A 24656-nucleotide genomic window follows, 5' to 3' on the forward strand; every position below is an offset into this window, starting at 1 on the left:
TTTGTAATTCTAGGACTAGTCCACTACTATCACAGTGATTTAATGGCAGTTCATTATGTCATTGTGATATTACATTCAGTTTCTCAAGGTTTGTTCATGATGTTGCTTGCTAGTGCCATGCTGCAGTTAGTTTGTGCTCAGGCTCCATACAACATGAGAGGAGTGTTTGGAGGGTGTATGGCACTTGTGTTGATGTCACCTTCATTTATCAGCGATTCTTTTCCATTGAAATTCACATTAACGATATTATATGGGATTAAAGCCGCTGTCAGTCTGCTTGGATTCATCGTGTACTGCCTCCTGGCTCGCTGGTACAAAAGGAGAGTTAGAGACGAGGACTACAATGTACAAGCTGTTGTGGAGGAGGTGTATGATCGATACTTGTCAGCTCAACATTGACTAAATATTGTTCTGTTACGACTGCATGATACGTTTTATCCTCTGTCTTTTTGTCGATCATACATGTTCAGAACAATTAGATCTATACGTAAATGAGTGAACTATATACATGTAGCATTGTGTTTGGCTGTGTTGGTATGTGTACTGGCGTGGTGTGTTGTGATCTATCTTGATCTACCCTGTTCTATCCTGATGTGTTTTGTTATGTATTTATCACACTATTGTTGTGTCATCACTTTTGTTATGATTACATGCACCTTTCGTTTCTGGATTGTTCTGGACTATTCTCGATTATTCTCTTATTCTCGATCAGCCCCCTGGGACTTGACTCTTATAAATAGCATTACCTTTTTCAATTGTTGTTGTTGCTGATACCATGTGAATTTACTTACGAAGTAAAAAATATTTATTGGGAGTCAATCTCTGAACTTGAAACAATAGCAATAAATAGTCTAGCCTGTCTAGCTATATACTCTTTTGCATGGTTGCAAGAAGAATCCAACAGGCTGTTTTGCACACATAATTAGTTAAATCATTCTCTAATACAGTCATGCAATTTATCATTGGACACCTTTGATTATCTTTGAGCTTGTATTAACGATCAATGCATGTACAAATACTGAAACTACGCTCATAGCAACATGATTATTATGGCCATTTGGGAGAAATCTGTTGAAGTTCCACCATGCACTATAACTATGTTGACTTATTGTACGAACCACTCCATGGCACTGACTGTATGAATAGATTCACTCAGGTGTGTCTCTGAGCACTGGATATGATGAAGAATAGATTCACTCAGGATTGTTGCCACCAATAGTTATTGCGCAACTGTCCCTATAATTAGATATACCTGTGTGTGTGTGTGTCTGTGTCTGTGTCTGTTATGAGACAAACTAACTCTATACGAACGAAGGCAGCCCTCTGGTATCAAGGAATGGCTGCTAGTGCAAGTACACGTACAAAGCATTCCAACAAAGCATTTCTCTTCTTTTACCCCCCTGGTCTTCGCTACCACAGGTGGCCTTGGCCCAGCAGCTGGAGCCTTCTACAAACGCCTGGCCAGCATGCTCTCGGACAAATGGAAGCAACCATACTGCACCACCATTGGCTGGCTAAGATGTAGAATATCGTTCTCACTACTCAGATCCTCTATCATGTGTCTGAGAGGTGCCAAATCTTCGAAGTCATCCTTCAACGACCATCTAGCTGCTTCCCGCATGGACCTCACCATTGCGGACTCCAACCTCTCTGCATGTCTGAACTCTGAATAATTATAGCTTCACATTACCTTGCCTTATTCATTTCTCAGCCTCACAATAATATTTCAATACATGTTTAAAAAAAAACAGAGCATTTCTCGTTTTGGTCTGGAGTATGCTGCATGTTTAGTGTCTCATGTATTCCTTCAACAACCTGATGTCAATTTTGAAATGGCTAGATCTAGATGCTATCCCTATAATTGCGTTTGGTTGTTTGGAACTGTTTTCTCAGGATGGCTAGTTGACCCTAAGCTGGGGAACTATATAGATCTATATAGAGTAATTGTTAATTGTTCCTCCTCCAATATTTGTTTTCTAGTGCCATACTAATTCCTGACATTGCTCATTACTTGAGCTTGTTTCTAATTCTGGAACCAGTCTACTACTATATCACAGTGATTTAGGCAGTCCATTATATATTATCATAGATATACATGTAGTAGAGGGATATAATCTACTATCTATGATTATAATTTTCATTGACATAATTATTACATTCAGTTTCTTAAAGTTTGCTCACAATGTTACTTGCTATATTATAGTACCATGGCAGCTATAGATATATAGTTTGTGCTCAGGCTCCATACAACATGAGAGGAGTGCATGTTTGGAGGGTGCATGGCACTTGCGCTGATGTCACCTTCAATTATCAGCTCTTCTTTTCTATTGAACATCACTATAATCATTATATGGGATTAAAGCCGCTGTCAGTCTGCTTGGCTTCATCCTGTACTTGTCTCCTGGCTCGCTGGTACAAGAGGAGACTTTGAGATGAGGAAACAAGCTTTGTGGAGGAGCTCTATATGATCTGACACGTTTTTTTCATCATCTGCATGTCTGTCAATCATGCATGTATGTCGTAGAATGTAAATGTGTTACTATATGATACAAAAATATTATTTTTCATTTGTTGTGTTTCCACACATAATTATTTTCATCAGTAGATCTCTATATACAGTCATGCAATTTGTCAATGGACACCTCTGATAATAATTAGCTTGTCTGTGTTAACGATCGATTGTATGTACGAATCTGAAACTAAACTTCTAATAGCAACATGATTTCTTTGAAGTTCCACTATAATTAAGTAGAGATGTCAGACCGGAAGTATTGCGTGGGCGTATTTTCGTACAGTAGGTAAAAACCGGACCAGAAAGTGAGTGAACAAGAAGGGCTTTCCGCAAGCCCTGGAAGAGTCTAGCAAACAACAGCTGTTCCCAGGGGTAAAAAATAGCGTAGAATTTGATTTTTATAACAGTTTTTATGATTTTAGCATTTGATGCTTGTTCTGTGTGTGATTTTTTCTCAAAGGTGATCATCATTTTCTCAACCAAACATGAAAATGAACAAAAACACAAGTGAGCATGTCTTTTATCTCTAACTCTCTCCAGATTATGCAAAAAGTTGCTACAATAAGCTTTTATTTCTTGCGGAATCACATATTGCATGGATAGATGGGTGGAGCTGAGAATAGAAATGCAGTAAAATCAAGCCAAGTGTACCAATTGCTGTATTTATTTCTTAGAAGTTCTTAGAAGTTACTGAAAGTAATTATTGAAAGCCTCTGTTGAAAAGAAACAAGAAAAATTGAAGAGAATTCCAGGGACAACAATGTAATCTACCAAAACTATCAAATTGCAAGAACTGATTCAATTTGCACACAAAACAACACAAGAGTAATCTACTGTATTAATTAGAAGCTGTCAACAGAGTGTATCATAGATTTATAGTTGTATGGCCTTAAATCTACATCACACTAATAACGAATTATTTAGACCAAATGAAATTGACAGCTTTTAAAGATCAAGAAACAGATACAAGCGTAGGTGGACATTGATGAGAGTTCTGAAACAAGATACCATATACTGTACGAAATAAAAGATAGCATGGTTACTTTAAATCCAAAAGAACTCTCTGAAGCAGGAGACATCATACCATTATAGGGACATCATAAAGTGAATCGAGGCTACAGATATGCTAACTTTAAGATCATTTCCGGTATTAACAACAATTTCATAAGTCCCGCCCAAGTACATTAAAATGCGGTAAATTTTTGTACGAATTTTTTCCTAACTACCGTATAGCGGGTATATTTCGAGGGTATAAATGTTCGCGGTTTTCGCGGATTGAGCCTGTACCGCGAAAATTTATACCCACGAAAATTTATAATAGTAGGTGTGTTCAGTATTATGGATTCGAGGCTAACAGTGGAGTGGTACAGCTGCATGTTGATGTGCGCATGCGCCAAAAGGCTGGAACTCAGACCACGAAAATAAAATCCGCGAAATCCTTTGTAATGGTCCATCCGCGAAAATTTATACCCTCGAAATATACCCGCTATACGGTATAGTGTTCTTCAAAACACTGTATCTCTGCATTCGCTTGACCAAATCCAGTGCAGTAAAGTTTTTCTGGTTTGCCTGAAGTGTTCAAAAGAGATAGTAATACATAGGAGTTAGAAATAGCAAAAATGAAAATCGGTCTGACATCGCTATTATAAGAACCACACAGTATAGTTACAAATCATTGCAAATCAAAATCTCTACTGAGATTTTGCTCTCTTATAGTTTCAACAATAGTATTGGCAGCCATCCCTACATGTGTGTGCATCTGTTATGAGACAAACTAACTCTACGAGCGAAGGCAGCCCTCTGGTATCAAGGAATGGCTGTTGCAAGTACAGAGTGAGGTGGTTTTATTCCAAAGGAGCATTTCTCGTTCTGGTCTGGATTATGCTGTTGACTATAGCCTGTATATCAGTGTCTCATATATTTCGTAACGTCAATTTTGTAATTTCAAAATGGCTATTTGCTATTCCTATTGTGTTTTGTTTGTTGGGAGCTGTTTTCTCAGGATGGCTAGCCGACGCTAAGCTGGGGAACTACAGCGTGATGAAATACAGTTTTGTACTGTTGTTTCTTACAACTTTGCTTTCTAGTGTCGTCACCCTAGTTCCTGGCATTGCTCATTACGTGTATGTTGTGAGTGTCGTGTACTGCATAGGTGGGAGCCTCTCTATAGTAGCTGTGGTAGCATGCTTTGTTACCTTATTACAGCTTGGCCTGGATCAGATGCCTGATGCTTCATCTTCCAATATCACTAGTTTTATTGCCTGGTTTGCATTCAGTATCTATGCTGGTGTTTGGATCCCGAACGTTTTCAATTTACCCATTATATCTGATACTTTGTGTAGTCAAATGCCATACTGGGTTGTTCAACTTTACAGTTTACTGCCACCTTTGTGTGTGAGTGCTGTTCTTATTCTTGACTTTCTCCTTGCTAAGAAATGGCTTATAATTGAGCCAAAGTCACCTCAGTCTCTAACAACCATCTACCGTGTTCTCAAGTTTGCAGCCAAGCACAAAGCTCCCCTCAATCGCAGTGCTCTCACATATTGGGAGGAAAACGTACCTTCGAGAATGGACCTGGGAAAGTCAAGATATGGTGGACCATTCACTACGGAGCAAGTTGAAGATGTGAAGACCATCCTACGTTTGTTACCCCTCTGCTTAACACTATGGCTTCTTGGGTGCTCACTTGCAATATTCCATCCACCACATGAAACATTGTATCTTCCCGATGTGAATAGTTATGTTTCAGAGCTTCTGGCCTTAATTACATACAACTCTTGGTGGTGTGGTATGGTTTGGACGGTCTTTTATGAATTTATTCTATACCCTGTGATTCGTAATAGGCTTCCCAGCATTCTTAGAAAAATCGGAATCATTTCTTTCTTAATCACGGCTCTCAACATTGTGCTTGTAATTCTAGGACTAGTCCACTACTATCACAGTGATTTAATGGCAGTTCATCATGTCATTGTGATATTATATTCAGTTTCTCAAGGTTTGCTCACAATGTTGCTTGCTAGTGCCATGCTGCAGTTAGTTTGTGCTCAGGCTCCATACAACATGAGAGGAGTGTTTGGTGGGTGTATAACACTTGTGTTGATGTCACCTTCGATTATCAGCGATTCTTTTCCATTGAAATTCACATTAACAATATTATATGGGATTAAAGCCGCTGTCAGTCTGCTTGGATTCATCGTGTACTGCCTCCTGGCTCGCTGGTACAAAAGGAGAGTTAGAGACGAGGACTACAATGTACAAGCTGTTGTGGAGGAGGTGTATGATCGATACTTGTCAGCTCAACATTGACTAAATATTGTTCTGTTACGACTGCATGATACGTTTTATCCTCTGTCTTTTTGTCGATCATACATGTTCAGAACAATTATACGTAAATGAGTGAACTATAATTATACATGTAGCATTGTGTTTGGCTGTGTTGGTATGTGTACTGGCGTGGTGTGTTGTGATCTATCTTGATCTACCCTGTTCTAACCTGATGTGTTTTGTTATGTATTTATCACACTATTGTTGTGTCATCACTTTTGTTATGATTATCATGCACCTTTCGTTTCTGGATTGTTCTGGACTATTCTCGATTATTCTCTTATTCTCGATCAGCCCCCTGGGACTTGACTCTTATAAATAGCATTACCTTTTTCAATTGTTGTTGTTGGTGATACTATGTACTTATTGTGAATTTACTTACAAAGTAAAAAATATTTATTGGCAGTCAATCTCTGAACTTGAAACAATAGCAATAAATAGTCTAGCCTGTCTAGCTATAATCTTTTGCATGGTTGCAAGAAGAATCTAACAGGCTGTTTTGCACACATAATTAGCTCTAATACAGTCATGCAATTTATCATTGGACACCTTTGATTATCTTTGAGCTTGTATTAACGATCAATGCATGTACAAATACTGAAACTACGCTCATAGCAACATGATTATTAGGCCATTTGGGAGAAATCTGTTGAAGTTCCACCATGCACTATAACTATGTTGACTTATTGTACGAACCACTCCATGCATGGGCACTGTATGAATAGATTCACTCAGGTGTGTCTCTGAGCACTGGATATGATGAATAGATTCACTCAGGATTGTTGCCACCAATAGATATTGCTTGCAACTGTCCCTATAATTAGATATACTGTGTGTGTGTGTGTCTGTTATGAGACAAATTAACTCTATACGAACGAAGGCAGCCCTCTGGTATCAAGGAATGGCTGCTAGTGCAAGTACATGTACAAAGCTATTCCAACAAAGCATTTCTCTTCTTTTACCCCCCTGGTCTTCGCTACCACACGTGGCCTTGGCCCAGCAGCTACATCCTTCTACAAATGCCTGGCCAGAATGCTCTCGAACAAATGGAAGCAACCATACAGCACCATGCACCATTGGCTGGCTAAGATCATTCTCACTACTCAGATCCTCTATCATGTGTCTGAGAGGTGCTAAATCTTCCAAGTCATCCTTCAACGGCCATCTATAGCTGCTTCCGTGGACCTCACCATTGCGGACTCCAACCTCTCTGTCTGAACTCTGAATAATTATAGCTTCACATTACCTTGCCTTATCCATTTCTCAGCCTCCGTCACTCGAAATTATTCAATACATGTTAAAAAAAAAAACAGAGCATTTCTCGTTGGGGGCTGGAGTATGCTGTTTGATCAGTTAGTGTCTCATGTATTCCGTCAACGACCTAATGTCATTTTGAAATGGCTAGATCTAGATGCTATCCCATAATTGCGTTTGGTTTTTTGGAGCTGTTTTCTCAGGATGGCTAGTTGACGCTAAGCTGGGGAACTATATAGAGTAGTGTTGTTCCTCCAGTATTTGTTTTCTAGTGCCACACTATAGTTCCTGACATTGCTCATTACTTGAGCTTGTTTCTAATTCTGGAACCAGTCTACTACTATATATCACAGTGATTTAGGCAGTCCATTATAATTGAAATATTACATTCGGTTTCTCAAAGTTTGCTCACAATGTTACTTGCTAGTGTCATGTGCAGCTATAGTTTGTGCTCAGGCTCCATACAACATGAGAGGAGTGTTTGGTGGGTGTATGGCACTTGTGTTGATGTCACCTTCAATTATCAGCTCTTTTTTTCTATTGAACATCACTATTATAATTAAGATTAAAGCCGATCTGTCAGTCTGCTTGGCTTCATCCTGTAGATCTACTTGTCTCCTGGCTTACTGGTACAAGAGGAGAGCTTGAGATGAGATGAGGACACAAACTTTTGGAGGAAGTCTATATAATCTGTTATATAGACACTTTTTTTCATCTGCATGTCTGTCAATCATGCATGTCGTAAAATGTAAATGTGTTACTACATGATGTAATAATTATTGTTGTATTTCTACACATAATTACTTTCATCTCTCTATACACAGTCATGCAATTTGTCAATGGACACCTCTGATAATAATTATGTATTAACAATCGATTGCATGTACGAATACTGAAACTAAACTTTAATAGCAACATGATTCCTTTGAAGTTCCACTATAATTATATATTTGTCTTTATAAGAACCACACATGCAGTAGTTACAAGTTTCACTCATTGCAACAAATAGATTTTGCTCTCCTATAGTTACAACAATAGTGTTTGCCATCCCTACATGTGCATCAGCTATGAGACAAAGTAACTCTACGAACGAAGCCAGCCCTCTGGTATCAAGGAATGGCTGTTGCAAGTACAGAGTGAGGTGGTTCTATTCCAAGGGAGCATTTCTCGTGCTGGTCTGGGTTATGCTGTTGACTATAGCCTGTATATCAGTGTACCATGTGTTCCATCAACAACCTTATGTCAATTCTGTAATTTCGAAATGGCTACTTGCTATCCCACCTGTGTTTGGTTTGTTCGGAACTGTTTTCTCAGGATGGTTAGCTGACGCTAAGCTTGGGAACTACAGAGTGATGAAATACAGTTTTGTGCTGTTATTTCTTATAAGTTTGTTTTCTAGTACCGCCACCCTAGTTCCTGGCATTGCTCATTACGTGTATGTTGTGAGTGTCGTGTACTGCATTGGTGGGAGTATCTCTATAGTAGCTGTGGTAGCATGCTATGTTACTTCACTACAACTTGGCCTGGATCAGATGCCTGATGCTTCATCTTCCAATATCACTAGTTTTATTGCCTGGTTTGCATTCAGTATCTATGCTGGTGCTTGGATTCCTTATGTTGTCGATTCACCCATTATAGCTGGTACTTTGTGTAGCAGTCAATTACCATACTGGGTTGTTCAACTTTACAGTTTACTGCCACCTTTGTGTTTGAGTGTTGTTCTTATTCTCGATTTTCTCCTAGCTAAGAAATGGCTTATAATTGAGCCAAAGTCACCTCAGTCTCTAACAACCATCTACCGTGTTCTCAAGTTTGCAGCCAAGCACAAGGCTCCCCTCAATCGCAGTGCTCTCACATACTGGAAGGAAGACGTACCTTCAAGAATGGACCTGGGAAAGTTAAGATATGGTGGACCATTCACTACGGAGCAAGTTGAAGATGTGAAGACCATCCTACGTTTGTTACCCCTCTGCTTAACTCTATGGCTTCTTGGGTGCTCACTTGCAATATTCCATCCGCTAAACCATGCTTATAGTGTTTATCATCCAGATTGGAATTGTTATGTTTCAAGGCTTCTGTCTTTGTTCACATATCACAATTTGTATGGTTTGGATAATCTTTTATGAATTTGTTCTATACCCAGTGATTTGTAACAAGCTTCCTAGCATCCTTAGAAGAATTGAGATAATTTCTCTCTTCAATATGACTCTCAGTATTGTGTTTCTAATTATGGAACTACTACAAACCAATTTCGATGATTTAGATGCAATCAAGTATGTTACAATCGTCTTAACTTCAATTTCTAGAGGTTTGCTCACAATGTTGCTTGCTACTACCATGCTGGAGTTAATTTGTGCTCAAGCTCCATACAACATGAGAGGATTGTTTGGAGGGTGTTTGGTGCTGGTGTTGTTCTCATCTTTTATTATTGGCTATTGCTTTCCATTGAACGTCAGACTCACAATATATGAGGTTATTATTAGAGTAGGCATCAGTCTGCTTGGATTTATCCTGTACTGCCTCCTTGCTCGCTGGTATAAAAGGAGAGTTAGAGACGAGGACTACAATGCACACAGAGTGGTGGAGGAGGTATATGATCGATATTTGTCAGCTCAGCATTGAGATATCTGCCTTTTTATCTATGCACAGAACCATTTATGTTGGTATAGATGTACAGGTGATTCATTGTGAACAGCTTGCACACACACGTACATATATAAACAGTTTTAGTATGCTCACCGCACTTCTTTTTTTTTTCATCAGTCTTGCAATTTATCATTGGACACCTTTGATTATCTTTGAGCTTGTATTAACGATTGATGGCATGTACGAATACTGAAACCAATAACCCTTTCAGGGAAGATAGTTGCTATGATTGTAGGTGTGTCGCACTGCATGCAAGAATAATATAATTTCACTCAGTATTACAATACAATAATAATAGAAACTTAGATTTTGCTCTACTAATTACAGTATATGTTTAGCAACCATCCCTACATGACTGTGTGTGTGTGTGTGTGACTGTCTGCATGTTATATGGGACAAACTATAAACTCTACAAATGAAGACAGCCCTCACAGTGAGGTGGTTCTATTCCAAAGGAGCATTTCTCCTTCTGGTCTGAATTCTGCTGTTGACTATAGCCTGTTCCTCGGTGTCCTGGTGTATCCCCCTGGTGCCAATGTAATAGTTTCGAAATGGCTACCTGCATGCTACTGGTTTGTTAGGAGCTGCATGTTTTCTCAGGATGGTTAGCTGACGCTAAACTACTTGGGAACTACAGAGTAAGTTGTTTCTTCCTATATGTTTGCTTTCTAGTCACCTGCACCCTAGTTCCTGGCGTTGCTCAATATACGTGAATGTCTTGTGCTGCATAGGTGCATGGGAGTCTCTTTATCGTAGCAGGAGTAGCATGTTTTGTTACCTCATGCACTATACAACTCAGCCTGGATCAGATGTCTGACGCTTCGTTTGGATCCTTGACTTTTCCAATTTGCCCATTCGATGTGTAGCAGTCTATTACGAATTTACCATACTGGGTTGTCCAGTTTACTGCCACCTTTGTGTTTGAGTGTTGTTTTTATTTTTAAATTTCTCCTAAGCTAATTAAGAAATGGCTTATAATTGAGCCAAAGTCACCTCAGTCTCTCACAACCATCTACCAAGTTCTCAAGTTTGCAGCCAAGCACAAGACTCCCCTCAATTGCAGTGCTCTCACATACTGGGAAGAAGACATACCCCGGACCCCCATCAATCAACACTCACCAAGAAACTGGAAAACACCCAATCGTTTCATAACAAAAAAATGGAAATCTGACATAATTATCTCTCTACTACCGTATAGCGCGAAATGTTCGAGGGGCTTAATTTTCGCGGATTTCGTGGGTTAGAATTCTATTCGAAAATTAAGTCCACGAAAATTGTTCTTTAATTAGAATTACCTGCTATCGTGCAAATATTTAAAGGTGTGGCTTCCGGTAAGCAGTCATTCCGCGAACATTGTGCAACGAAATGGTTTTTAGAGGCCAATCCACGAAATATAAGTGCCTCGAAAATTTCGCGCTATACGGTATATAACAATAAAACTCCATTATTTTAAAGACTGCAGGAATATATCAAAACTTTAAGTATTCTGTAAAATCATTAACAACAATTACTGCAAATGAAAAAATCGCATAGTAAGTATGCCATATACATGTATACATGACTTGTAGTTATGTCAATGTCAATGGAATACAAATGTAATTACTTATGAAGCTCTTGGAAAGGCTTACTATATTATGATAGGACAAAATAAATTTGCCATAATTATTTTGAGAAGGTATACCATCAACTTGGGTATTTCCGAAAAAACATGTGGCCGTTTGGCAACTGCTTTACAAAGCCATTAAAGAAATAATCATCAATAACTAAAGCTAAAACATAATTATACCGTATAGCAGGTAATTTTCGTCAGGTAAAACATTTGTAATTTCGTGGGCAAGCTGACCTCACCGAACCACGAAAACCTAGGTATTAATTTTACCGGCAATGATTTAATGCAATGAAGCAAATGCAGTTTTTTTACTCACAAAAGTCACTGTTGTTCAAGTCGAATGAATTTTTTACCCCAAGAAAATTACCCACTCTACAGATCTAGCATATCCCACATTGTGGGGCTTCTTGTTTCACAGGAGCTTCCGTGGTTACTGGGGAACTACAGGGGAAGTACTAAGTCTACCCCAATGTCAGACAATCAGATGGCCATGCCATTATGTGGTTGAACTGGTGCTTTCTTTCAAACTTCCCTAGGTGCATAGCATGAGGAAATCATCATGACACAATATTTAAAGTGCTTCTTAACAAGTAAAAGTAGTGAAAAACAGCTAGTATACTGAAACAGACAGAAGTGGAGCATCCATTGAACAGTGAGTTTAAGATCACAATTATCATTGTAGTTACTATAATTATGGCATGCATTGTATATACAATAGGTATACATAACCATTCTTGGAGCAGCATAACTGTAACATACGTACCAATTAACAGCCATCCCATACATGCACCTCAGATATGCTGTCTATAAGTATTCTCAGCTGGTTAGTGCTGGTACTGACCCTAGCTACTGTTACCAGGAGTGAGCACTATCACATTGTGCCAGTGGATTCAACTGACTTTTGTCATGACTATCGAAATGGAACTTGTTTCAGCAGACGTGTTATCTGGTGGAGACAATCTCACCTTAAGCTTTCTACCTGGAGATCATGTTTTAACTGATCGTTTATTGATTCGTAACTTCTCACATGTGCAAATCACTGGCCAGAACACAAGTACAACTGTAGTTGAATTTCTTAGCAATGGTGAGATATTTTTTGTTAGTATTTCTGAATTAAATATCGAAAACGTTGGTTTTGTTAGAGCGAATTTAGGACCTCAAAACAATGATCAAACTTTTATCATTGACGGTGCCAATAATGTGCACATCAAAGACCGCTATTTTTCAGACTTGGAAAACCAGCTCGTTAAAATTGCTAATACTCGAACTGCAACAATTGAGAGCACTCTCTTTGAACAACACTGGTCAAGCACTACATGTTGAGGCTGACAATGTGAACATAACAAATAGCGAGTTCACTAGGAATGATGGAGGTGCAGTTTACATTGAATCAAACAATACGCTGATCACCAACACAGAGTTCAACTACAACAGTGATGTAATCGGAGGAGCATTACAAGTGGTATCTGGTGTAACTTCACAAACAACAGTGCTGACTGTGGTGGAGCGATTGATGTTGTCTCAGGCAGTGTGTCCATCTCCAACAGTGAGCTGACAAACAACAGTGCTGACTATGGTGGAGCGATTGGTGTTGTCTCAGGCAGTCATGATATATGTTTCTACGTCTTTCTTGATATTTAAAGACACTAACATTGCTAATAACATGGCCAGTTCTATGGAGGATGGAGGCATTATTTATGTTTCTGACAGTCGAGTCGACTTTAATGGACCTACAACATTCAGTAATTCGGGGTATGCTTGGAGGAGCCATCAGTGCTGAACAGAGTCGAATATACATTAACACGGAAGGAGTGATCATCACCAACAACACGGCTACCTTTGGAGGAGGGATATTTCTGAGAGAAAGTACACTCTTCATATATAAGCCAATAAATATCTATCAAAACACAGCACACCAGGATGGTGGAGGGATTTATGCTTTTTCAAGTACAATTGAATTTCACATTCCAAGTAAACAAAGTGAGATTACTGAAAACATTGCCGAGAATGGTGGAGGTATTAATGCATTAGCAACAACCCGGCCTTAACCTTACTCAATCGTACGTTAACATTGACTCAAACACAGCTAATGCTATTGGAGATGGAATGTATCTACAGCAATTTTCGAAACTGTACCTATTTAAAAAGAAAAATTTAACATATGTCATGTTGATGATTAACAACAACGTGGCTCAGTATGGAGGGGGGATATTTGTGGCAGATGACACACAGAGGAGCCCGTGTGGAGGAGGGGCCACAGAAGATGATGCTACTCAAACTATTTTTGCTGAATGCTTTTTCAAACAATTAAATTGTATAATCATGGCTCCGTAAACTATTTCAACACATTGACTAACAACACAGCTACCCAGTCAGGAGCAGACATATACGGAGGTCTGTTGGACAGGTGTACAGCAAGTTAAGTAAAAAGGCTGAATATAAATCTTCAAAAGGGTTGGACTACATCAGTAACGCTTATAAAATCCTCCACCAAATTGTCAATATCCTCTAGACCTGTTCAAGTATTTCTTTAATTGCAAAAATGACTATAAAATTATTTCCACAAGAAAGGGATACACATTTAAAATCAGTGTTATGGCTGTTGACCAAGTTGAAAATCCAATAAATGCAACAATTTGCAGTTCTGTTATCACTGAGAGTAGAGTTGGTCGTCTCAAAGAAGGACAGGCAGAACAAGAAGTTGGCAATCAGTGCACAGAATTAGAGTACAATGTATTCTCACAAGACAGCTCTGCTCAAGTGGAACTCTATGCTGAAGGTCCATGCATTAATTTGGGAATTTCAAGACAACTTATCAATATTTCTTTTCAAATCTGCTCATGCCCTATTGGGCTCAAATCTGTCGAGTCCGATATTGAGTGCAAGTGTGTTTGTGATCTAGACTTGCAACAAAGATATCGGATAACAAACTGTTTTGAGGAAAATGGAACTGTAACGCTGGAAAGAAATAACAACATGTGGATAGAAGTCATAAATACTACGAACGAAACAGGTTACGTTGTTAGCAGTACACTTGACTATTGTGTGCAAAAACCAGTCAACATCCGTCTAAGCAACCCTGACAAACAGTGTGCCTACAATCGAAGTGGTGTCTTGTGTGGAGAATGTGAACCAGGACTCAGTCTTGTATTAGCTACGTCAAACTGTAAAGAATGCTCTGATCTTTACCTTCTTCTACTAATACCATTTGCGCTGGCAGGCATATTGCTAGTTGCTTTAATTCTCGTGCTCAACATCACTATAGCAACTGGAACTATTCATGGCCTCATATTTTACGCCAACATAGTAGTTGCTAATAAAGCAATTTTTTTTTCTATATAGTTTAAACAACTTTTTATCAGTTTTTGTATCATGGTTGAATCTTGACCTGGGAATCGAGACATGCTTTTACGATGGAATGAACTCTCAAGCAAAAGTACTCCTTCAAGTTGTCTTTCCCGCTTACCTGTTTCTTCTTATGTTTCTTATTATCATTTTGAGCAAGTACTTTGACTCATTTGCAAAGCTCCTCTCCAAAAGGAACCCAGTTGCTGCCCTAGGCACTCTCGTTTTATTCTCTTATCAAAAATGTTTACAGTTTATCATTGATGCACTATAAAACAGGGTCTTGGAATATCCTGACGGATCCACCAAGACAGTATGGTTGTTTAACGGCAATGTGCTATACTTCACTCCCAAACACATCCCTCAGTTTGTTGATGCAGCCATAATCCTCATTGCTGGTGGATTGTTCACTGTGCTGCTCTTTTTTGGACAATAGTTTCCGCGCTGTTCCAAGGTTATGAAATAGACCAAAAAACAAAGTACATTGGTTTCATGGACGCATATCATGCTCCATTCACTCCCAAGCATCGCTACTGGGTGGGACTGCTCCTCTTTGCTCTTATTGTTCACAATATACTAGCTTCCATGGCTCCAGACAATTTTCTTCCCGTGCTATCATCTGGGGCTGTATCAGTTGGACTGATTGGATGGAAACTACTGAATAATCGTTTGTTAAAAGTAGCTAAGTTCTGTGATTCCCTCGGAAATCTCTATCTACTCAACGTTGCTATTCTAGCATTTGGCACCTCCTATGTCAAAGATACAAATAAAGATCAGTCAGCACTAGCCAATATTTCAATGGCTATATTATTTACCCTATTTGTGACAGCCCTCAGCTACCATTTTTACCAATAATATTCGTACTCAAGAAGAGTAGTACATGGCTGAAGATAGAGGACACCATAAGGAACTTAGGAGCAGGTGCTGCAGACATGAGACTCCGACGAGCTAAAAATGCCCGGGAAATGTATCAGCTGGTAGCCGATGAAAACAATGATAATGAATTACTCGAAGCAGTAGACAAATATGATCAAAGAGACCCCGTGTACCCACCTTACACTGATGGAGCAGAGGAAGAAGCTGACCCTGATCATTACATCACTCCTCCCATCATCAGACCAGCCACCAGGCCTGACTAGCTGAGACTATCCTACAGAGACGAGCTAGCCCCCCTCACCACAGAGGACTACAGAAGACCAGCCCAAGGTGAATGACAACCACAATGCAAGGTTGTTACAACCTGTTTTCCAGGTTGTAACAACCTTTCTGCAACCAAACCACCTTGTAGCAAGCTTGTTACAAGCTTGACATTTCTGTATGGGAGTGCTGACCGTTATCTACCCCTCTCTAGAATATTGATACTTGTAATTTACTCTAGTATAACTCCATGCACCCCAGCTGTCTAATGATGTTTTAAGTACTGTTAAGTGTATATATGAGTCACTGTTACAATGATAGCATGTGCATGATGTCACTTATCTGCTACCATGGTCTGACAGGTTGAGATAGCCCTAGAGGCGCTGTACAACGTGATCCATAACAACGCAGGAGTGGAGACACAGTGCAACGAACATTTTAAACTCCTCTTCTCATTCTTCAGGTTCCAGGGTGCCAAGAAGCTGCAGATGCTAACTCTCAAGGTACACAAAACACGCACTCCACGATTGATTTGGGTGTGACTTTACCTCATAATGGTATGAAAATAAAGGTATAGATGGGGTGGGGCTATTGCTGTGAGCAAAGTTTTGTCCTGATTTGTGAAAAGGTTGTTTTTTAGGGAGGGCAGGGGGGGGCGTAATCTACACAGTCTCAAAAGGTAGAAGTGTAAACATGTTATTGTAAGCAAAAATTCAGAGTTTATAGTTCAAAGTTTTGATATTGTTAGGTGAGAATGAGCAGGTTTGATTCTTGGGCTACTAGATCCATTGGCAGCACGTCCAATTTAATAGGGTGGCCTTGAGATGATTTTGCACCCACGAAAAGGTATACACTCACTAACATTACCCGCTACAGCTAGTGTATACAGTATTATGGCTTGTGTTATCATTCCTTTAAGCCACTCGTGTACGTAGCTTATGTATACATGTATAAATGTGATATCATAATTATGTAGTGTTTGTATTACGAATGCTCGAATTGTTACCTATACATGTACTGAAGCTATGTCAACTGAAAATTCATTTGCCGAAAAATTAATTTTCTACAGCACTTGCAATGTACATAAAACAAATAAATAAAACAAAACCTTCTACAGTGAATACCTTCAATGTACATTGTATATCATTATTAGTTTTATCTATCTAGCGTATAGTATATAGTGTTCAATGCTGAGCTGATAAATATCGATCATAGACCTCCTCCACAACAGCTTGTGCATTGTAGTCCTCGTCTCTAACTCTCCTTTTGTACCAGCGAGCCAGGAGGCAGTACAAGATGAATCCAAACAAACTGATGCCTGTCTTCACTTCGAATATGACCAGCGAGTATTTTAAGTCTAATTCTAAATTTATCGCTATAATATAAAAGATTAAAACAAGTACATTCGTGTAGCCAGTTAGAAGCCCTCTCATTCTGTACGGAGCTTGAGCACAAACTAACTCCAGCATAGCGCAAATGAGTATCATTCGTAGCAAACCGTTTGATATTGAAGTTAAGTACAATATAACAACCATTTGTTTGTTCATTAAGTATTGAGTTAAGCTCAAACGTATAACGAGAAAAGTGATGTTGAGAATGGTATTCACAAAAGACACTAGGCCAATAGTTTTTAGAATACTCGGAAACTTGTTTTTGAATATCGGGTAAATAACAAACTCGTTAATCAAGGTACATATCATTCCGTACCACCAAGTGTTGTAGGTTACCAAGCCAATTAATAGCGAATTACAATAGGTTGAACCTAGTGGATTTATCTTTGCAATCATTCGTGAGTTATTGAGCATAAGAGGGAAGCAGACAAACCATAGTGAAATACTGAGAGTAAACAGGCGTAGGATGGTCTTCACATCTTCAACTTGCTCTGTAGTGAATGGACCACCGTATCTCGACTTTCCCAGGTCCATTCTTGAAGGTACGTCTTCCTCACAGTATGTGAGAGCACTGCGATTGAGGGGAGCTTTGTGCTTGGCTGCAAACTTGAGAACTTGGTAGATGGTTTTTATAGCTTGTGGTGAGAGTTGGGCTCAATAATCAACCATGACTTGGCTAAGATGAAATCCAAAACAAGAATGATACTCATGCATAAAGGTGGTACAATTAACAATAGCTGGGTACTATTTGTGTTGAGAAGCACACTTGTGCAAATCTTCGAGAGACAATAAACGGCAATAAAACTGAGCCACACGCCAACAAAAATACTAAAAATGTACCAAGCAATGAATGCAGTGATGCTTGAGGAAGAAGCATCTGGCATTTGGTCCAAACCAAGCTGTAGTGAAGTTACAATGGAGGCTACCAACCCCACCATAAAGATGCTACCCCCCAAAGTGAACAAAGTATAGGCTACGTAGTAATTTTGTAAGTTCGTGGGGACTAGAAGAAATGCGCTGAAAGCCATTTTTGTAAGAAATAACAGTATCCAACCAATCCGAAGTACTTTGTAGTTTCCAAGTCTTGCGTCTGCTACCCACCCTGATATAACACTTGCCAGCAAGCCAAACCATAGATGTAGGAGAGAGGGATTGGAAACGGAAGTGGGCCTCGGAAAACATCCGCGCCTCGCTTTCTTGTCTTCTTTTCTTGCCTCAAAATGAGGAAAACTCATTGCATAAGCGGTGAAAGAAGAGGGAAAGAGACACAATCAACACAACAGTGCATTGGTGGTACATGGTAATAGTAAGGAGAATGTGCAGAGCTAGTGGTATTGGATACTTGTTTCACAGTAGATATAAAATCATCAGAGGATGCTTAGTTCCCTGAAATTGTGAATATATTTGTGACTGTCAGAGGCTTCTCTTTTGCTGCCAACTTAATTAAATGAAAAAGAAAACCATCAAGAAGTCCACTAGTTTGAGGCAATAACCATGATCATTCATACGACAAGATACATAATACACCATGTAACTTTCTTAATAATAATTTATTGTTTTCACTTTTGATGAATCAATTGTACTATATATATATACTAGGCTAGTGAGCGTACATTTCAATTTCCAATTCATTAAGTATAATTACATACACTTGGAGACAGCAAAAACACTCCACAGCACTGCCAGTTGCTTTCTAAGTGTAAAACGAGTGGGATCAAACTAAACAACATTAACAAAAACTTACACGATAAAATGATTATTATACAGCTATAATTATGATTAGTTTAGCACTCTAATCAGACAGTCTTAGATGGAGAGAAGCTGGTGAGGTATATACAAGGGTGTATATATAGCCGGAACAGCCGATAACATTTACGAGGGCGGTGACGTGTAGGGGTGTAGAGAGGAGGGGTATTCTTCTGTCTTCTTTTCTTCAGCGTACTCAGTAAGTTTTGGCTTGCGAGGTATTGCTATATAAAATATAGATGAAACAGCATTTGTAGTAGTTAAATATCTCGGGGCTACAGGCCCTTCATCACAATCTACTACCGGGCCAATAACAATTATGAGGTAAAAATAGGTGACTACACATTCATGCACACAAAAGCTATACATCCACCTGATCCAAAACTAATGCTCTTGGGGTGATCACCAATCATAAGGGAATGTATGCCTAAAATTAAAATTTCTGTAACGCTTAGCGTATTCCCAAAAAAGGGATCTTTAGTAGTGCTCTTTAATTCAACTTTTTTCTAGCACTAAATTCTACCAGCTGATGTATGACTAATTTTCTTTGGCTTGGGGTGATACCACATGATTTACCAACAAGCATATTGAAGTATACGACTTAAACATTAATCATTTCAGAGAAAAAGGGATAAATGTGTACAATACAAGATTAAACTTACCTAAATTCAATGAAGAAGATAGTTGCAACGGTAAATAGAGCTTAAATAATGGTTATTCACTATCTATATAAAGCACAGTTGCACTGGATACTGGAAAACTTGACAGAATACTAGTGACAACTCATAAAATCCTAGATTTGCAATAATCTCAGTTACCCGCGAAGTTCCTGGGGAATAGATTAGCCCTCATTAAGCGAGGCGCGGATGTTTATCGAGGTCATAATTATGTGAAGTACATTGAAATCTACTTCCGTTTCCAATCCCTCTCTCCTACATCTATGGCCAAACAAACAAACAGGAATAACAATCCGCCATTTCTGGAAGTTGCGTTCTTTTATATTGCTGGAAAGTATGCTTAATAATGTGAAGCATGCTATGCTTGCCAAAGTAACATTAAACAGGAGAAGAAACGCTCCCTTAGAGTAAAACCATCTTACTTGATAGTGACATTTGCAGCGGTGTCTTGTCTTTGGTATATTCAAACTTCTACTTGTAGAATTGAACTGATTCATTTCTCTCGAACTTGCAAATCACATGCACTAAATCAAATGAACTAAACTGTTGTTGATGTTCATTCATGCTTAAAAGAAACACATGTCATGTGTGTATATGTAGTACTTCATTGTTTTCATGGAAAATGAAAGGTACAGTACAGTAACTGTGCATGCATGCATGGGCGTTCGTTTTTCTTACTATTTGTAATCTGCTCAGTTAGTAGTTTTCTAGAGAGCCTAGTAACTTGAATATACTATTACCGTGACACTTTCCCATGATAACATGCAGCTATGAAATATGAAATAGGCAAATAGGGACTTTGCAGGTGACCTAAATATTGATGCACCGGAATTCGTACAGTGAAACGAAGTCTGAATACCATAACACAATAGTGGGTCAACTTGGCGAGGAAATTCGTTTGGCAAATCTTGATAGGATTAATTATGTTTTTTTGATTGCGCACGTAATCAACAATGCATGCTCAGCAAAATCCCTAATTTATAGAATGTGCATGCAATTGCTATAGCAGCTCGTCATGTTTACCCACTATGTAATTATAATCGGTGCTTATTATAATGGAAATGTCTTGTGTTATTGGATGCCATTGAGTTAATTTGGGGACAAGTTCACCTTTACGTGTGTATATCGCTGCAGTTGATGTCAAGCGTGACAGGGAACAAAAGTTGTGTGTCCAGCATTGCAGAGTCCAACGTCCTGCAGTACCTCTTTCTGGTGCTCTACATGCTTCCCACTTGTAAGTCGCTATACATGACCGTGTAAATATCCTTTGCAGCTAGTATATGAATTTACCAGTTCAACTTTTGAGTGAAGGACACTTATAAAGTCACGACTTTGTAGATACATTTTCAAAAGGGTTGTACACAATCTCTAATTTATGGGTGGAATTACTGTTCTCCAGAGATTCACTGATTTTTATCCCTATGAATCGAACCTATACACAACCACTATACATACAGCGCACTGCTACATGCATGACATGGCTTCTTATAATTATATCGCTTTGTCTTGTGTTGCAGCCCATGAATTGGTACTGGAAGTGTTCCAAGCCCTCACTTCAAACACTCAGATTGTCAAGGAGAGCATTCAAAAAGGTTGGGCTTGCATTACACACACATTACTTGACACAGTGTTTAATTGAGGTGTCCTATACAGTAAGTTCCTCATTGGCATGCACATTATCTTCCATTCTACATGCATTACCTTAATATGTACATGTATAAGCACGATGCATTTCAGAGACCATCCGTAAATATAATACCTGCGATCTGCCATCATAATAATATGTAACAACAAGAATGCCTTACCTGGTTGCATGGTTGGGGTTAGTATAGTATTATACACGTACAGAAAACACAGGAAAACTATACTAACTGGTGTACTAATCAAGGCTCCTCTGCCCATACAGGTGCCCTGATTTACCTCCTTCAGTTGTTCTGCAACTCTCAGAACCCGACCGTTCGTGAAGAGACTGCCTCCCTTCTTGCCAAGATGATCACCGACAAATTAGTGGGTCCTAAAGTGAGATTGTCCTTTCCAAGTTCTTACCTCTCATCTTCATGGACGCCATGCGAGACAACTCTGAGGCCAGCGTTCACATGTTCGAAAGCGAGTAAACACAAATTAAGGATTAAACTGTGAATTGGTGCATATAGTAGTACCTAATTAAGTACCAAAGGGTCACGCTCTAGGAAATTGCATTAACAGTTACTGGTATCATAGTTTGAAACATGTTTTGTTTGTGAATTGAGGTGTTTTAGTTCTCTTGCTCAATTAAAAAAAGAACCTCTTTTTACATAAACTGTGAAATGGTGGTGTAGCTTCGTTAATTAAGGTCACGCTTTAGTGCATTAACGGTTACTGGTATGTAGGTTGAAAGCCATGTTGTTTTCTTTGTGTAAAACACACAAAATGAATGCACGCAGTTACTTTCATTATATTATTCGGTGTTTTAGTTCTCTTGCTCAATTAAAAAGAAACTCTTTGTAATTTCAGACAATCAGGAGAACCCGGAGCTGATTTGGAATGACGAGGCCAGAGAGAAAGTGTCGGGAGTATATAGTGTCTAAAATGAACAAGGAGTGAGTTGAGGGTTTCAGTGGTTTACAATGTACGTTGTATTGACTCGGGTTATGGAGTGTTGTTCACAAGTTTTTTCGGTAGAAAACAATTTAGAAGGGTCCTTGATGTGTGATATGGATTTTGAAACAACTTCATAAATAATGTGTAGTAACTATTCAAATCCCAAGTAAAAAGATGCATTCTGTAGCTGTAAAACGATCTCATGGTATGTTAGTTTGAATAACTTTTTCCCCTATAATAGGTTCTTCCTCAAGCAGAAGGAAGACCCCGACACTCTGTGGAGGTTGCCCGATAATTTTGAGGTGGTCTATTCACAGGTACAAGGGGAGATCATGGTGGGCGGAGTCTTCTTAAGGATATTTATATCGCAGCCTACTTGGGTGAGTGTCCACTGATCGACTAAACGTACTAGATGCTTCTAGCTATTGCTGTTAAGCTTATGTACGTATCTGCCTTTACATGTAGCATAATTTTATTGTGTAGGTTCTGAGGAAACCAAAGGAGTTTTTGATATCACTACTCGACAAGTTTGGGCTGCTCTCACAGTCTGCTCATCCTGATGTGAGTGAATAATTTATGTGCTAAATGTGTGTGCGTTTTATAGTAAGAATTAGTCACATACTGTTGTTACGGTACATTTGTTGAGGGGTTAATTAGAAAAGATGTGCAATTATTAAAATGTACGTATAATAAATTTCTTGTTACACCAAAATTCCATTCAAATTTATTCTGCGTTTACACTGTATAACTCCAATTGTCAGACTTACTATCCTAACCCCCCCATCCAGGGAGAGATCCTGGAGACAGTGACAGAGGCTTGTGTTTATCTCTTTACTGCCCAACCATCACTAGCGGACCAGATAAGCTCCTAGAGTGATGGAAGCTAGCCCCTTTTAACGATCACCCGTGCGTGGTGGAAAGGTCAACCATACATGCAAGTACCATAACAAATTAATTGATAATTATTCTGTAATTATCAGTCTCTCCGGTTCTTGTTCCAGGTTCCACCGCTGGGTCACATTCCCAGGATCCTGGCCCGAATGAAGGCTGACAACGAAGTTATTCCAAAAGCTTGTCTTCAGGTCACACACATACTGGCAGACAGCGAGGTAAAAATACAATACATTCATAATACAGCTGTACAAGTGTCAAATTAATAGGGTCAAACGTACCTGCTGCATGTTACGTAATGTTGCTCACCATTCTCATTTACCTTTGATTTAGTGAAGCACTTTTTCTATCTAAGTTTGCGGGTTGCACAAAATTATTGAATGTGTCAAGTTTGTCTCTTAGTTCTCTTTTTCTGTGGTTACTGTACATGTACCAGTAAAAGAATAATTTAGTTCGATAAGCATCAATTTTTATTTTCTATTGCCAGCTAGTAATGAGTTAGTTGTTACGGTTTCTCTTAACTTTCACAGGTCTGTGTGCGAACGATGTCCAAGTGTGACACAGTGGTTCCGTTGATCTGTGCCATGAAGAAGAGGAAAGACAGTGTACACGTTGCCGCAGAGACCATCAAAAAGCTATATGACCTCATGATTCCCGAGCTAGTGGTACAGGTATGTGAATCGTATGGAATACTAGGAACTATAATTGATTGACATATTCACATAAGTGTTAATAAGTGACTCATCCCTGTTCCACGTACACAGGCTGTGAATGGAGAGTTGATCCCGTTCCTACTGAAGCTGCTTGAAGACCCTCTGTCTGAGTGTGACAAGCCGTCAGCCACTAAAGCACTCATAGCTGAGTCACTCAAGAACATGGCTAAAGACCTCGCCAATGGAGAGAGGGTCAGTACATAGCTCAAAACAAAATAGTACCCACAGATTAATCATAGTTGAACCATATAATTATGTATACAGCTTGAGGATGTACCTGTACATGTACATTGTAGCTCTTCTATGATCATTAGTATGAACCAAAACTCAACCTAAATAAGCACATGTGTAGAAAAAAATTAATGATGATCGCTCCCTATAGTATTGCACTGACAATTTGTGTGAATTTGCTTATCATCAATCTTGGTTGCCAGGAAGTTTAACGAATCACACGCTCACCCACCCCCTTCTCCACACACACACACACACACAACCACAGATATTAGAGATACTGGAAAAATCCCCTGTGTGGTCGGCGTACAAAGACCAGAAACATGATCTCTTTCTCACCAACACGACTGTATCTGGTTACCTTACGGGTCCGTCTGGCGTAGCTGGTTACCTCACGGCTGGAACCTCGTCGTCGGCTAACAATGCAAACAGTGCTCCATCCCCACTAGAGCCGCCGGAGGACGCACCCACTGGCGATGATGACGATGATGACTAGCTGTATCTTAGGTTGTTATATAATTGTATTTGAGTTGTGAGTACAAAAACTGCTTTCTATTTTTAAAGTCTGTAATAATTAATAATTGTATCGTGGATTTTGAG

At 39.1% G+C, this 24656-nt stretch overlaps 2 protein-coding genes and 1 pseudogene across 2 annotated transcripts in view; all 3 read left to right on the top strand.

Annotated features, from left to right (window-relative positions):
* Positions 1-24656, top strand: part of LOC135337800 (dnaJ homolog subfamily C member 13-like) — a 37639-nt gene extending 12983 nt beyond the window's left edge. Inside the window, exons 6-9 of the mRNA XM_064533791.1 lie at positions 23223-23330; positions 23643-23783; positions 23877-24017; positions 24325-24656. Of these exons, the coding sequence (XP_064389861.1) occupies positions 23223-23330; positions 23643-23783; positions 23877-24017; positions 24325-24552 (618 nt within the window). The 3' untranslated portion in view covers positions 24553-24656. The remainder of the gene's footprint in view (positions 1-23222; positions 23331-23642; positions 23784-23876; positions 24018-24324) is intronic.
* On the top strand, positions 16008-21755 carry LOC135337157 (dnaJ homolog subfamily C member 13-like; annotated as a pseudogene).
* On the top strand, positions 22148-23142 carry LOC135337810 (dnaJ homolog subfamily C member 13-like). The gene is made up of 4 exons (XM_064533801.1): positions 22148-22220; positions 22463-22601; positions 22705-22782; positions 23010-23142. Exons 1-4 carry the CDS (start codon positions 22165-22167, stop codon positions 23091-23093), a joined length of 357 nt encoding a protein of 118 aa, XP_064389871.1. The 5' UTR covers positions 22148-22164; the 3' UTR covers positions 23094-23142.

The sequence above is a fragment of the Halichondria panicea genome, chromosome 6, assembly GCF_963675165.1.
Source record: "Halichondria panicea chromosome 6, odHalPani1.1, whole genome shotgun sequence".
NCBI lineage: Eukaryota > Metazoa > Porifera > Demospongiae > Suberitida > Halichondriidae > Halichondria > Halichondria panicea.